Consider the following 15,437-nt stretch of genomic DNA (forward strand, 5'->3'; position numbering starts at 1 on the left):
TCAGTCCTCTACGTCCGATGAAGTTTTCATTTCCCCTGAACTACTATCGAAAAGCCGCTTGGAATGGAGCTTCAGCCTAATTGGCAAGTTTCTCGGCAAACCACCTCCGCTTATGAGCCTTCGGCGAGACGTCGCCCTTAAATGGAACCCAAAAGGTGCCCTTCAGGTGGTTGATATGGCTGCTGGATTTTTTGTCTTCAAGTTCTCAGAGGAGGAGGACATGATGAAGGTGATCACTGGCGATCCGTGGTCAATTAAAGGCCTTCCCCTTAATCTCATTCATTGGCGCCCCAACTTTCAACCTCTATTAGAGGAGATTAGCTTTGCCCGTGTCTGGATCCACCTCTTAGGAATCCCGTGTTAGAAACTTTATAAGAAACTAGATCGTACCTTCTGCCATGATTTCGATTTCTGTACCCGATTTGTAAGCGGTGATTCTTTCTCGTGGTTCGTCCTCGTTTGTGATCTGCAAGAAGACGGGACGTTTCGAGTCTAATTCCCTTATCCCCGGAGATGGAGCCGTCACAGACAATTGGATTAGGGTTAGACCGGGACTCCCGTATGTTACATATTTATGTATAACTTAATGTAAGGATGTTAAATCACGTCCGTCCATCAAGGACGTGTCCAGATACATCCTAACCGTAAGATCTAAAATATCTTTATAGATCGACTTAAATAGATTGACCGTATCTTTATGGATCGCCTTGAATATATCACGTGGGCCACATCCAACATCCCGAACGAGTATTGGGATAGAGATATCTTGATTCAGATTGCTTCCCATTTTGGTAAACCTCTCAAGATTGATGAATGCATCTTAAATAGGGAAAGAGGGCGCTATGCGTGTGTCTGCGTTGAGCTTGATCTTAACCAACTGCTGAAACAGGGTACCTGGGTGAAAACTATCGAAGGGCGCTACTATCAATCCGTTGCCTATGAAAACCTTCCGGCAATGTGTTTCCACTATGGGAAAATCGGGCACCGCCTTGGTGATTGCCCTCTTTCGTCAACGACCACTACTGATGAAGGCAATTCCACTACTCACTCCAATTCTAAAACCAGTCAACCCCCTTATACACAAGTGCACCCTTCGAATGCTGATACTCCATTATTTGGACCATGGATTCGCGTTGAACGCCGCCGCAGTCGCCGGTGTGCAATTCCCACCCACACGGTTAGTGGCTCACTTGATAGATCACCGACGATGCCTTCTGCCGGGCCCGACGCCAACCCAGTCGACCATCGACATCAAGCCGTTGCTCCTCAACTAGCCATCCAACGGTCCAGAAGCAAGAGTGAGGCCTTTCTGTCTAATCCGTCTGGGACAATCCCTTAGGCCATTATGGCTTCAAACACTGTGAAAAGTTGCAATCCCAGCCCACGTGATGGCTCAACCTCCAAGAAAAGCCTTCCCTGTACTACCCATCTTTTGCTTGCCCCACAAGACACTCATTTACCATCAGATCATGATATGATGATGGATGAAACCCCTACCAATCCTATTGCTTGTGTTACTAGCCCTCCACTTAGTTTAAATGCCCCGAACAATGACATTGACATGTTACATATACCCAATCCTTCAAACCCATCAGATAACCCAGGGAGGAAGCCAGAAATTAAGATTCGGGGAGGCCAAGATTTAGATTTGCTAGGAAAAAAATTCGACCTTGGATAGTAAAAAAAAAAAAAAAATTGTCAAATTCACTGTTAACGATAATATGCTTAAAGAGGAACAAGACCGTAAGAGTAAGGAAAATGACCAAAAAATTTTTTTAAAAAATTGAGACACAAATTTTATTAAAAAAATAATTTGGCCCCCTAAAATTAAAATTTATAATATTTTAATTTTTATTATAAAGTACTTATATGTAATTTTAAAAAATTTAGGAGGGGCCATGGCCATTGTAGGGCCCTCTATGGCTCCGCCCCTGAGATAACCCAACTACAAATCCTCCTAAACCTTTCTCTTTTCCTCTTCTCTCCTCTCAGACCACCTATACTAACCTAGCAGCCCAAATTGAGCAAGTTCTCTCTTCGCTCGCTCGCTCTAGGGAAGAAACGCAAGACTTGCGAAGCCAGGAAATCTTACAAGATGATCCAGACCTTCCTACTCCTTCACTGTTGCGAAGGTGCAACTCTGGAAGGCGGGTTAAGCTTGCCCACGAGCTTTCACGCTCGTCACTTGCTGCTAAATCTAATCTTCGACCCAAAGTCTCGGCTTTTAGAAGGGCCAATGATGCTAGGGCTTTAATTGAGCTAATTACTGCTGCGGCTAATGCTGAGCCTCCCTCATGCTCTACAACTTCTTAATGAATTTGATCGCTTGGAATTGCCGTGGACTATCCAAGAACTCCACCATGGATAGATGTAGGGAGTTTATTCGTAATCATAACTCTTTTCTTATCCTTCTTTTTGAGACTAGATCAAGCACTATCTCTGGTCCTAATTTTGCTCGCAGATTGGGCTATCATTGGCGATCCTCCGAAATTTCGAGCTTGGGCTTCTCAGGTGGGATTCTGCTGCTTTGGAACTCTAACAAGGTGCAAGTTACTACTTTTATCCACTCGAGACAGGCAATAGATGCAGTTATTTCCATTGATGGGTTTTTTCCCTGGATCTTATCTGGTGTGTATGCTAGTCCTTCTTATCTTATTCGCAAATCTCTTTGGACCGAGCTTGCTTCTCTTGTTAGTATTAATGCACCTCATTTTATTGTGGGTGATCTCAATGTCACTCTCAGTAAAGAAGATAAGCTTGGGGGCAAGCCTTTTGCTATTAATCATGGTATTCGTGATTTTCGAAATTTTGTGGACCAACTTTCCTATGCTGATTTGGGCTTCTCCGGGCCTCCATTTTCTTGGTGCAATAATAGACAAGGCCTCAGGCATGTTTGTGCTCGCATTGACCGTGCTCTGGGAAACCACCCCTGGATGCTTCTCTACCCTGATTGTCTCGTTAGACATTTGCCGCGCATGGGCTCCGACCACTCACCCCTGCTTACCTCTTTAACTCGCCTGCACCATATAGGGAAGAAGCCTTTTAGATTTAAACATTTCTGGTTTGATTATGACGAAGTCACCTCTATTGTTGCTAACTCCTAGACCCTATATAGTTACCCTAACTCTTTATCCAATTTCCATCGCAATCTTACTGCAATTAGATGTAATGTTTCCTTGTGGAATAGACATAGCCTTGGCAAACTTGAGAATCGTATTGATTGTGTTTGTGACCGTAATCACATCCTTGAGGCTAAGGATTGTGAGCGTTCTTTAAGTCCTGAGGATTCTGTCAACCTCTCTATTGCCTATAAGGAACATCAGGCCCTCCTTCGCCAACTCGACACTAAATGGCGTTCTAAAAGTCGCATTAATTGGGTGAATGACGGAGATAGAAACACCCGCTTTTTTCATCTTACTGCCCTGCTTAGGCGTCGAAGAAATAGTATTCACTTTGTGATTAATGAAAATGGCATCAGGGTGGATTCCTATGATCAGATCTCTAACGCCTTTATTAATTTTTGTTCTGACTTGTGGTCGCATCCTTCATCTATCAATACTGCCCAGTTTTGATGGCCTGCTCTTCCCGGTCTCTCTTCTGGGTATCATGATGAGCTTCTTAAAACTTTCACTGATGAGGAGATTCATTTTCACTGATGAGGAGATTCATTCCACCCTTCTTTCTATGGGCCGTGGTAAGGCTCCTGGGCCTGATGGTTTTCACACCGAATTTTATATCAAGTATTGGGATATTCTAAGTCACGACCTATGCTTGGCTTTGAGATATTTTCAATATGAGAGTAGCTTGCCGCACCCATGGGGCCAATCATTCATCACTCTTATACCTAAGAAGCCTAATCCTTTCCGTGTTTTCGATTTTAGGCCCATATCTCTTTGTAATGTTTGCTACCGCCTTCTTGCCAAGCTTTTAGTCAACCGCATGAAACCTTTACTCCCAAATCTCATTAGCCCTAAGTAGTCGACTTTTGTTTCTGGCAGGTCTATTTCTACCAATACTTGGATGGCTCAGGAAATCATCCACATGCTTCAGACTAAGAAAACCGATACTCCTTACATGCTTATCAAAATTGACATAGAAAAGGCCTTCGATCGCTTGAGTTGGGCGGCTATCCTTAAAGTTCTTTCTCTTATGAATTTTCCTCTGTTATGGATTAATTGGATTAAGGCTTGCATCACCAGCCCTTCATTTTCTTTCTTACTTAATGGTCGAGTATAGATTGGTTCAATCCCTACTGTGGCATTCGCCAAGGTGACCCTTTATCCCCATACCTGTTCATCATGTGTGCCAATATTCTTTCGGCCCTTCTAAACATTTCTATGCGTGATAATGCTTTGGATGGCTTCTCGGTGCGCGGCAGTGATCCTATCTGCCACCTAATGTTTGCCGATGACATTATCATTATTACCAAAGCCATTGTTGCTAATTGTCAAAAAGTCCTTAACATCTTTGGTACCTATCATTCCCTCACTAATCAGAAGATTAATGCTACCAAATCTGAATTTTTCCTACCTATTTGGACCCCCCAAGCTATTATCAATTTGATCCGTCAAACTCTTGGCTTTAGGCATGGATCCTTCCCTTTTCGCTACCTCGGCATTCCGCTTTCCCCCTTTAAACTTCGTATTAGTCACTTTAAAGACATCATTGACAAGACTAGCTCCAAACTTGCTGGTTGGAAGCGCAACTCTCTCTCACAAGCTGGAAGAAGCACCTTAATTAACTTTTCCATCTCTGCTATGCCTTCCTATGCGTTGACCAACACTATCCTTCCTCTTGGTGTTGTTGACCAAATTTCTAAAATTTCTCGCTTCTTTTTGTGGGAAAGGCACAATGCTAGTCAGGGTTTTCATCTTAATGCTTGGCACACTATCACTTCCAAAAAAATTAATGGTGGCCTTGGCATGAGAGATCTTAGAAGATCTAGAATTGCCTTTCTTGGAGTTAAAGCCTTTCACCTTCTTGCTAACAGAGATACTGCCCTTTCTTAGTTTATTAACAGAAATTATGGTTCTATCCACCCTTGGACTATTGCTAAACCTCGGACTAAACATTCTCCTTATTATGCTGCTATATCCAACTCCATCCATGATCTGAGGGGTGGTATCATCAAGTCCATTGGCAATGGCTTTTCTACTCTGATTTTGCTTGATCCTTGGATTGATTATATTCCTCTTGCTTGGAAGCCTACCTATATTAATATGGACTTTCCTTTTGGTAACAAGAAAGTCAAATGGCTCATTCATCGTCATTCTTGGAATCTCAATCGTCTAAATGCCTGCTTTGGGGAGCTCCTTATCCAATGGATTATTACTATTCCACTCCCTACATCTATATCCCCTGACTCTTGGATTTGGACCCCTAGACCCAATAGTAAAATTTCCTCAAGTTCCGTTTATAGATATCTCTCACCTGACCCTTCTAATGACTTTCATTATTGGCTTGGTTGGAGGACTATTTGGGAGCTATCTATTCCCCCCAAAGTTAAAATCTTTACTTGGAAAGCTATGTGGGTTAAGCTCCCAACTAAATCCTGGTTGCACATACTCTATCCGGATAGTGATCCTACTTGCCCCCTATGCAATCAAGAGAATGAAACTGTTTCCCACATCCTCGCTCATTGTCCTATAGCCCAAAATTTCTGGAATTGCCTATGCAATTTGGTGAGCTTTCATCTACAGCACTTCAACCTTTGGTGCGAGGGTTCCTGGTTAAATGACGGCCTTTTGCTCGATAGTGATGAAAGAAGATTCCTTCACTCTATTATTTTAAATGGCTTCTGGACCCTTTGGAAGCATAAAAATGGGTTTCTCTTTGAGAGAATAAGAGACTCCAATCAAGTCTTGGCTCATCGCACTTTGTCTAGAACTGTCGAATATTTTAAGCCTACTTCTCCAAGGCAATCTAGGATTAGCCGAACCATTGAATGGCATCCGCCTCCCAGCAGTTGGACTAAGATTAATTCTGACGGTTCTTATAATCCTACATATGGTATTGGAGGAGCTGGCTTTATTTTTTGTAATTCTGATGGTCAATTTATCCTTGCAGGTGCTGGGAGACTTTGTTGTAATTTAGTTCTTGATGCCGAAGCCAAAGCCACTTGGTATGCTCTTACTAAGGCTGTTAAGCGGCAGTTGGACAATGCAATTTTGGAGACCGATTCGATGTTCCTGGTGAACATCTTAACGAGGAAAACAGAGATCCCTTGGAAGCAAAGATCTATCTTTACTGACTGTTTCTCACTTTTGCACTCATTTTGTTCATTTTGTATTAGTCACATCCCTCGCGAAGCTAATCAGGCAGCTGATTGGCTTGCGCATTTTGGTAGATATGCTAACTCCTTTACCTTTTGGGAGGATAGTCATCCTCTAGAACTGCAAAAGTTTTTGTTACTAGATGCACCAAACTGCATTGTTACACATCCTGTGCTTGCTTAACTTTTAATAAAAGTCTATTTCCAAAAAAAAGAAAAGAAAAATAGATATTTAACTATACATTTCACTTCCATGCTTTCTCATGCTAAAGTATAATGAAAAAAAATATCGTATGCAATAAATTCTACTAATATAAGTCAATTACAATATATTTTCTATAGTTTTATCGGTAAACAAAAAAAAAAATTTCTATATGCTTTTATTTTAATTTTATTATTTTATTTTTTAGGGTGTATTTGTTTTGCCAAAAACTGAATTTTGGGTTGAAGTGTGCTTTCGGTTAAACTAGAGTTTACATAAAAATAACTTCTCTTTAGTTGTTTGTTTTATTGGCTGTGAAAGTAACGTTTTTTTTAGTTTTATTATTTGTTTAGTAGGAAATAAATAGCGTAAAATAATATTGCTGTCTTTTATATAACTTGATAAATATAAATTATAATGTAATAAAAAATAAAAAATAATATAAGTAATAAATTATATTATATAATAAAAAAACTATATAAATTAATTATAATATAATAAAAAAATCCTTCTTTTGTTTTTTACTATATATATTTTTCCAGTATTTTCTTCCTACAATTGACTTCGTCCTATCCCGAGGTGAAGTAAAGTTACGGCATTCTGACAAACTTAAGTTTCGGGCATAATAATTTTATGGTAAACCAAACACGTTGTTTATTGTCCGAAAATTACTTTTTTCATTCTGTTGCTCCCAAACAAACAAGCCATTAGCTTTAAATAAGCTTCAATACCAAATTGACTTTAGAGTAATGGTGACAGAGTGCATCAGAGATAGACTACCATAGCTATAGGAAGTAGAGAAAGAGAATAGCAACAACAAAAAATAAATGATGAGAAGAAAAAAAAAAAAAAGTAGAAGAAAAAGAACCCACCAAATCATAATATACCTCCTCTGCAAATTTTCGATCTAAGGGTTCCACTTTGGGTGACCAGATCGTCTTCACCTCAGCTAGCTTTAATTGATTGCCACTGGTTAGATGTGACCTTCTCGACGGCTTTGATCTGCACGAGCCTCGACGCTGACCAAGCAGTGGTAGATGGCTGGATGGCTGCATGCTCCACCACGGCCTATTTCCTTTTTTTTTTTTTTTTTTTTTTTTTTTTTTTTTTTGAGAGATAGGTAGCACGCTACCCGCTTCGTTTATTTCATTTAGAAATAAACTTAGCTGAAAATATGAATCAACTAGGATTCGAACTTGGGTCTCAGGTACCAACCATCAACCACGACCTCTTTCCTTATTGCATGCCCATGGATTCGAAGCTGAAGCCAATGCCAAAGCCAAAGCTAAAGTTGAAGTATCATTCGTGATGGGAGAAGAGGCGAGAAGGAGACAGAAAATGACGATGAACAAAGCTTGGGCGGTTGATAGCAGATCGAGTAGCATTTAGATCTAGGCATGGTAAATTTAGTACTAAAAACAACAAAGGAGGGTAGCGCAAACATTGAAACATTGATGGAGGAAGCGGCGATGAGAAGAAGGAATGACAAAGCGTTGAGTAGAGAAACGGTCGAAAGAAGGGAAAAAGCTAGTAATAAAAAGAAGGTAGTGCAAGATAGAGCCCATACCTAACAAAAAAGGTAGGGCTGTTACATGGATAAATTTTTAGAGATTAATATAGAGTTATTATAGAATATATTATAGATAATAATAATAATAATTATTATTATTATTACTAATAATAAGAATAAGTTTTATCAACTCTCTGCTATCCAGTATTATGTCAACATTGACATTATTATAAAATTATTTCTGTAGATCAAATTTATTTAAAAGATTAATTATAAAATAAATTATTTTAAGATGCCCAAATGCCAAAAAAAAAGAGAAAAAAAGACCAGTATAAGTACAGCGCAAACAAAGCGACTTTGATCGGAGATTCTAATGCAGTATAGTCTTCTCCTAAAATTTTATTCTAAAATTTATCCATTAAATTTTTATTTGTAAATATAGTCTTATGGTGGAGGAAGAAAGAAATATTAGTGAGAGCGGTAATCACCACATTGATTAAATTTTTTACAGTCATACAAAAGCAGTGAATGATCTACCGTTTTTAAAAAAAGATAAATTGTTCGCCGTTTTCTTCCTTTTTCTATTCTTTTCTATTATTTCTACAATAGTTTTAGGAAAAGTTATGAGTACGGTGAATGACGTCTATATTATTTATTTTTTCAAAATCTCAATATGATGTGGTACAGTTATTTTTTAAAAAAATTAGTTTTAAAATAATTGTAAAAATGGGAAGGATTATTAATAAAAATAGGGGAAACTTCAAATACCCTATGTGATTTCGCACTTTTTCACTTTAGTACCATGTGGTTTAAAGTGTATCAAGTTAGTATCATGTGATTTCGCACTTTCTCATTTTAGTACCCTTTGGTTTCAAGTGTATCAAGTTAGTATTCTGTGGTTTTACACTTTCTCACTTTAGTACCCTGTGGTTTAATATTTCATTAAATTATATTACCCGAAATGGATAATAAAAAGAGAAAATTGAAACCACATGGTACTAACTTAATACATTTGAAATCACAGGGTACTAAAGTGAAAAAGTGTGAAATCATATGATACTAATTTGATATATGTTAAATCATATGGTATTAAAGTGAGAAAGTACGAAACTAGGGTATTTGAAGTTTCCCCTCAAAAAAATTCACTTCGATCACCGTCTCACTCTTCATCGTCTTCTTCGACGCCACTTACCTCTCCTTCCCGAAGAAGAAGAAGAAGAAGAAGAAGAGGAATATGGCGCCCAAACCCGACAATGTCGAAGGTACCATCTCCTCCTCCTCCTCCTCTTTTTCTCCCCCATTTTTTGCCCCCCTTATTTACGAACTTTTTCTCCGATTTCATCGTCTCTAACCAAGCTTCTTCGCCTTCGAATTTGGACCGCAGGAATCGTTCTCAACTTCGTGAACGAGGTAACCCTAGATCTGATTTAAACTATTTTCTTGTTGTTTTCGAGTTGAGTTTTATTGGAAATTATTCGAGTTCGGGGTTTTGGTCTCGTTGACAAAGCTACATTTTCTTTCGATTCAAAACCAGTAGTTTATGCTCGAGCTCAATATCATGAAGCAAATGTTTGGTATCTCCCTCGAGGGGTATTTGTTTCAGGAGTAATATGAACATTGTGTTAATCTGGGAATAGATAACACTCAATTAGATATGTGCAGTTATGCTTCTTTGTGATCCGAGAATGGTAATGTTTTCCATAGAGTAAAGCTGGAACACTTATAGAAGTATATGTGGCTATTTTGCTTCCACTTTGTTTTGATGCTTGGCATCCAAATCAACGATTAGCGCTGTGTAACATGATCTAGGCTTTTTGAACTTCGTTGAAACTGAATTTCACAATTATACGACATCGTTTAACTAGTGATCAAGTGGTCCCAAGGAATCACTTGAATACTAGTCAAATGGTGTTGCAAAATCACGAAATTCAGTCTTTAGAAAGTTCAGATAGCCTAGATCATGATTAATGGTGCCAATCACGATCGTCTATTCAGATGCCCCATTAACGAAATGATGCATTCTAGAAGCATTCTAGCTTCTCTCTCTCTCTCTCTCTCTCTCTCTCTCTCTCTTATATTGTTATGGTGTTTTTTTTTATTCTCATCATGTATAGTGGATCTAAGTACTTAGACTCTGACATGAAAATTGCATGTATGCTATGAGTTTCACATATCTTGTTCAATTTAGATGTGCATCAGGACATACAGAACAACGTGCTCTAAAAATGAGTACAAAATAATGGTTGTTAAGGATCAAATCTTGGGAATTTGAGGGTAACTTGATCTAGGATTCAAGGCCTATGTTCTCAGCAACTTTGGAGTTGCTATTTTGTTCAATAGGACAAGAAATCCTGCTTGATTTGGCTGATGTAACAAGAGTAGTAATGGAGCATATACACTATCTAGAAAACTGGACCTTGAATTTTGAGAAAGAGATAAGCCTCTTATTGTAAACCAGCATTTTAGATTAGACAAGTTAGGGTTTTGATGTGACAAATAAGTGGATTAAAGAGTGAACTATATTATCCTTTTATTTTTCTTGCACCAGTGCTTTATCCTATTTATATATTATTTTGCAATTTTGATATCGTATCTACAACTTGAATGTTCTCTCTGTATTATTTGAATTGACAGATATGTTGATAATCAATTTATGCTGTTTGGAGCCTATTTGCACAAATTTTGTTGCATTCTCTTTTCTTTTTGGGATTTTTTTGGTTGACATTCTCCGTCATGTTGACGAGTTGCTTATCATCATACACTTCAATCCTTGAGCAAACTTCACGAAATATCTTCTTAGTTAGTCAGCTAAACTTTACTCAATAGTGGCATACTGTAATGTTAGTATTTGCTTTTATGGAGTGACTGGTAACTCATTTTCTTTTCACTTCGTGCATACCGTTTGTTATTGTCCTACCTAGATAGCAGGCTTTTAGAATAGTATTTCTAGCTGTAGCTTGTAAGACTCTGTCTTTTGGTATAGCTAATGCTTCTTAATTGGTTTTTTCTTTTTCTTTTTCTATTTAAGGATTGATCCTTAAATGGTAAGTACATACCTTCCTTATAATTATTGGTTAGTTTTTCTTCTTTCCTTTGCACATTATTGCACCATCAGTTATGATCAGCTGTTAAATAGTAGTTCTTTGTTCTTCTAAAAAGGTGATATAGCACTCCATTTCTAAGGATACCTTGAGTATCAACACGATTTTCTATTGATACTATATGTTAGCTTTTTTATAATGTCTTTGAAGAAAAGTATTGGTAATCTTTTTGCCCAGAAGATCTGTTTATTACCACTTGCTGTCAGAGTTACTTATTTCTGTCGTGGGTTGTGTCTGTCACAAGACCATATTGTTAATCTGAAAAGAAACTTTGCAATTTGTTGTTTGCTTGCCTTTTGCTTTTTCTCTGCTCTCTTTTGTATGCCTTAGTCATTTTTCTCCATGTTGCATTATTATGTTATTTACTCCTCTGGAGCTATTGATGCCATATATATGTTGAATATTCTAAAGTGATGGTTGAGTTCTGGAGAATTCTTAGTGTATCTTCAATTATGTAGCATCCAAGTTCTTGCAAATCATATTCCCTTTTTTCTGCACCACCTCTTGTGCAGGCTTATATCTTTTCTATTCTTCTTATCATCCATCTATCAATATGCACTATTTAAGTTGGAGAAACTGAGTCTAATTTAGTCTTTTCTCTTGCTTTACCTTCTTCTGATAGATGGGACTTCCCCATGGTTCTAACTCTTTATATGGAAAGCTAATTGTGGTTAGAGAGCTCAAACAGGGAATGAGTTGTTACATAGGAATGCGTCAAGGGAAGGGTGTGGGGGTTGTGAATGAGGAAGAGAGGAAAAAGAAAGATGAGAAGAAGAAAAGAAATACAAATCCAGAGCTTATGAATTTTCACCGCAAGACCATTTCTTAATACAAAGTAATCACGCCATTGTTGATTTTGGTTTGATATTCTCAAAATCAATCAACGAATCCTAACGTTTTCTCCCGTGATTGCAAGTCTCCCAATCAGTTATCTTGTGTTTATAACTTTAAGAGATCTTACTTTTTTCTTGTGAGATGATATCTTATTTCTAGAGCTTTATTCAAAAACAGAAAGTGAAGTCACAGTGTAATTACACAAACTTACTGTTATTTTTTGTTATGCTTAGTCTATCTAATCACCAAAATAATATAACACACTGGTCTTGCTGTGCCAACTTTGATATTCAATGCCAAGTCCTATTTTTGTAAGATAGATATGTTCTTTATTCTGATTAACAATTGGATGCTCTTCAGTTGTTTGATATACTGTAAGATTAGGCTGACAACTCAAAAGTAGGACATCGAATGTGTTTATCTTCACTTGCTTATTATCCTTCTTATAATCCTTCTGTAGTTTATAATTGGGATAATTGCCTATATACCCCTCAAAAGTTCTAAAATATATGATATATCCTTACTTTTTTTTTGTTTCAAATATACCCCTCGTATATTTCTCAATTACTCAAAAATACTCCCGCTGTTAGTACCCATTAAGTTATCTCATGTTAAACCTAGGTTAAATTTCTACCAGAGTTAAAAAAGTCAAAATACCTGTTTCGCCCCTAACTTAAGGGCAAACAGGAAAAGTTGGTAACGGTAAAAGGGTATATTTGAAAAGGAAGAAGTCAAAATACCTCTTTTTGCCCTTAATTTAAGGCAAATAAGAAAAGTTGGTGACGGTAGAAGGGTATATTTGAAAGGGCAAAATAGTAATTTTATAGAAATAACTGTTGTTCCTAACAGTTCACTAACAGAATTTAACTTTAGGGGTACATTTGAAAGGTTGGAACCAAGGTTTAAAGTGCCGTGGCACGGGGGCGTGTCGCTACGTCCTTGGCACGGTACGGCACGCCCCGTGCCGTAAGGCACGGGGCGGCACCTTCAACCTTGGTTGGAACGTTAAAAGGGTATTTTTAATATTTGCCTTCTAGGAGAGGTAAATAAGAAAGTCGGGAATCTTGTAGGGGTATATAAGCAATTGCTCCATAATAATTTTGGAAGCATCATGAGAATCTGACTGTATCTTGTTTTTCCTGGTTATCATCGTGAAATGGTTCATTAACTTCTTATGCTGTTCTTTTGCCAGCAAAATAGGCCTTTAAATTCTCAAAATGTCGCTGATGCATTGCAAAAGTACAATCTTAAGAAAACTGGAGTCCAGAAAGCGCTGGATGCATTGTGTGATAGCGGACAAATTTCCTTCAAAGAGTATGGTAAGCAGAGGATCTATCTTGCTCGGCAAGATCAATTCAAGATACCCAATGGGCAAGAGCTCGATCAGATGAAGAAGGATAATAGCAAGCTACAGGAAGAACTTGAAGCTCAAAAGAAAGCCCTAGCGGAGGTTGAGGCTGGTATGGTTCAGTGCAATTTGTTCCTTAGTCATTGTAGAAAATATTATAGACATATATTGCTGAATCTATTTGCATATGTTTATCTTTGCACATATTGATTCCTCTCGTTAAATAACATTTTCTTGTACAAAACCAACTTCCAGCATGAAATAAAATGTCTTAACTTCCAGCATGAAATGGATTGTTTAACCTTAGAGTTTAGCATTTAAATAGAGAACTGCATTTTCTTGGGATATATATATGAAAATTTAGATATTACGTGGTGGACAGTGTAAATATATAATTCGCAGGGATATATATGTAAAACTCTGTAAACTACCTATACAGAATTGCAATTCAATATATAACTCTTTCCACATTCTAGTGCAGAAATTCGAGCACTCCAATCAAGCTTGACTTTGGGAGAAATTCATGCTAAAGAGGCAAAATTACGAAGCGAGGTATGCCTTGAAAATTACATTTGATACTCTTGATCTGCAACAAGTATGTGCTTTGAAACCAATAATAAAATTAGAAACAATTTTATCAATCCAGGTCCTGGAAATGGAAGACAAGCTTGTGAAATTGCGTAGTGGAGTTGTTTTGGTCAAACCAGAAGAGAAGAAGGTAGTAGAAGAATCATATTCTGAGAAAATTAATCAGTGGAGAAAGCGAAAGAGGATCTTCAAAGAACTATGGGATGCGATAACAGAGAATTCACCCAAGGATGTAAAAGAATTCAAGGTTTTTCATTTGCATCATCGTTCTCTTTCCTTGTATTCTGTGAGAAAATGTGCCAGACCCTCTTGAACCACTCAGTTTCTACAGATGATCACTCAAACTTGAAAAGAGAAAAAAAATCGCCCGTTTTACTCGACCATCTACCTCTGATTTTACAATAATGGCTATTGGCATGCGAATATCACGTGGAAATCGAAAGTTTACGTCTTACCCTTCTTTTGAACTGTCGCGGTCGGTGTTGGAGCTGCTGAGTCATTTGCAGTTTATGTGATTGGCAGTTTTTAACTAATTTGGCATATGTAGATAAATTTTTTTATTAGCTTGTTTTATCATTTGTAATTTTTTAAGTTTAATTTTCCATATGTAAAGGTGCAGTGGTTCAGGGGGTTTGAGGCATTCTTCCCTAGATTTTTTTTCTGTGTTTCCTGAGCAAACTTTTGGCTATAAACTGGGGCTTCTTTGTACATGGTTGTCTTTTCATTAAGCAAGATTGTTTTTATACATGAACATCTTTTTTGTTCTTTACCTTCTGAATAACAGTTATCTCCTTGCAGGAGGAACTTGGTCTCGAGTATGATGAAGATGTTGGGGTCAGCTTACAATCCTATAGTGACCTGTTGAACCTCAGTAAAAAGAGAAAGACATCACAGTAATACAGCATTTTATTTGCAACTAAATTTCAACTCATATATGTTCCAAAGTTTTTAAAGGTAGGGTAAGTGTGTATCTTTTATGTATGATTTATTCTTCTTTTTTCGTCCACTTCTGTTAGCAATGATCGCCGAATCATCTATCAACACTTGATTCCTTTTAATTAGCCCCACTTTTCTCTGTACGGTTAGTTCCATACTCTTAAGCAATTGACAAGATTCAGCATGCAGCATACAGAAGCAAATGCATATTACTGATTTTTCTGGAAGATGATAGAGCCATTAATGGATTGGTCAGTAGGGCCTAGGCTTCATCTCAGCCTGATCCTTGAGAATGTGGCACGACTGCAGCACTATACTGCTAAATCTGTTAAAAATATCAAAGTAATTCCAATGTCCAAATAAGTAACAGATTAAAGAACTAATAAAATGATGTATAAAAAGATGACTTGGTAAAAGAATGTAATGATGTCTCTACTATGTAGGATCATATGTGCCAAAAGTTAGAGAACAAATAATCAAATTTGTAACATATTTTAAATAGCTAGTAATGTGCATAGTGTGCCTAATTAGTCAAACTTAATTTTATGCCTGAAGTCAAATGACTTCTCAAGAAGTCATGATGCATCGTAGTTGACGTGTTAAGAGAGGTTCCTTGTTAAATGAGGCTCATATAGGACAGCAAACAA

The 15,437-nt window shown here is 37.6% G+C and overlaps 1 protein-coding gene across 1 annotated transcript; it reads left to right on the forward strand.

The window, feature by feature from the left end:
• On the forward strand, positions 9,103–14,974 carry LOC109711820 (homologous-pairing protein 2 homolog). Its single transcript, XM_020235089.1, has 6 exons — positions 9,103–9,245; positions 9,368–9,393; positions 13,111–13,378; positions 13,748–13,818; positions 13,913–14,101; positions 14,653–14,974. Exons 1-6 carry the CDS (start codon positions 9,218–9,220, stop codon positions 14,749–14,751), a joined length of 681 nt encoding a protein of 226 aa, XP_020090678.1. The 5' UTR covers positions 9,103–9,217; the 3' UTR covers positions 14,752–14,974.

The sequence above is a fragment of the Ananas comosus genome, linkage group 1 (assembly GCF_001540865.1).
Source record: "Ananas comosus cultivar F153 linkage group 1, ASM154086v1, whole genome shotgun sequence".
Lineage (NCBI taxonomy): Eukaryota > Viridiplantae > Streptophyta > Magnoliopsida > Poales > Bromeliaceae > Ananas > Ananas comosus.

What these genes read in the sequence shown, in the direction of transcription:
- LOC109711820 (XM_020235089.1), top strand. Translation starts at nt 9,218, where the DNA reads ATGGCGCCCAAACCCGACAATGTCGAAG. An exon ending in CAAACCCGACAATGTCGAAG is followed by an intron (nt 9,246 to 9,367) that starts GTACCATCTCCT and finishes TTTGGACCGCAG; the next exon opens with GAATCGTTCTCAACTTCGTG. An exon ending in TTCTCAACTTCGTGAACGAG is followed by an intron (nt 9,394 to 13,110) that starts GTAACCCTAGAT and finishes TTCTTTTGCCAG; the next exon opens with CAAAATAGGCCTTTAAATTC.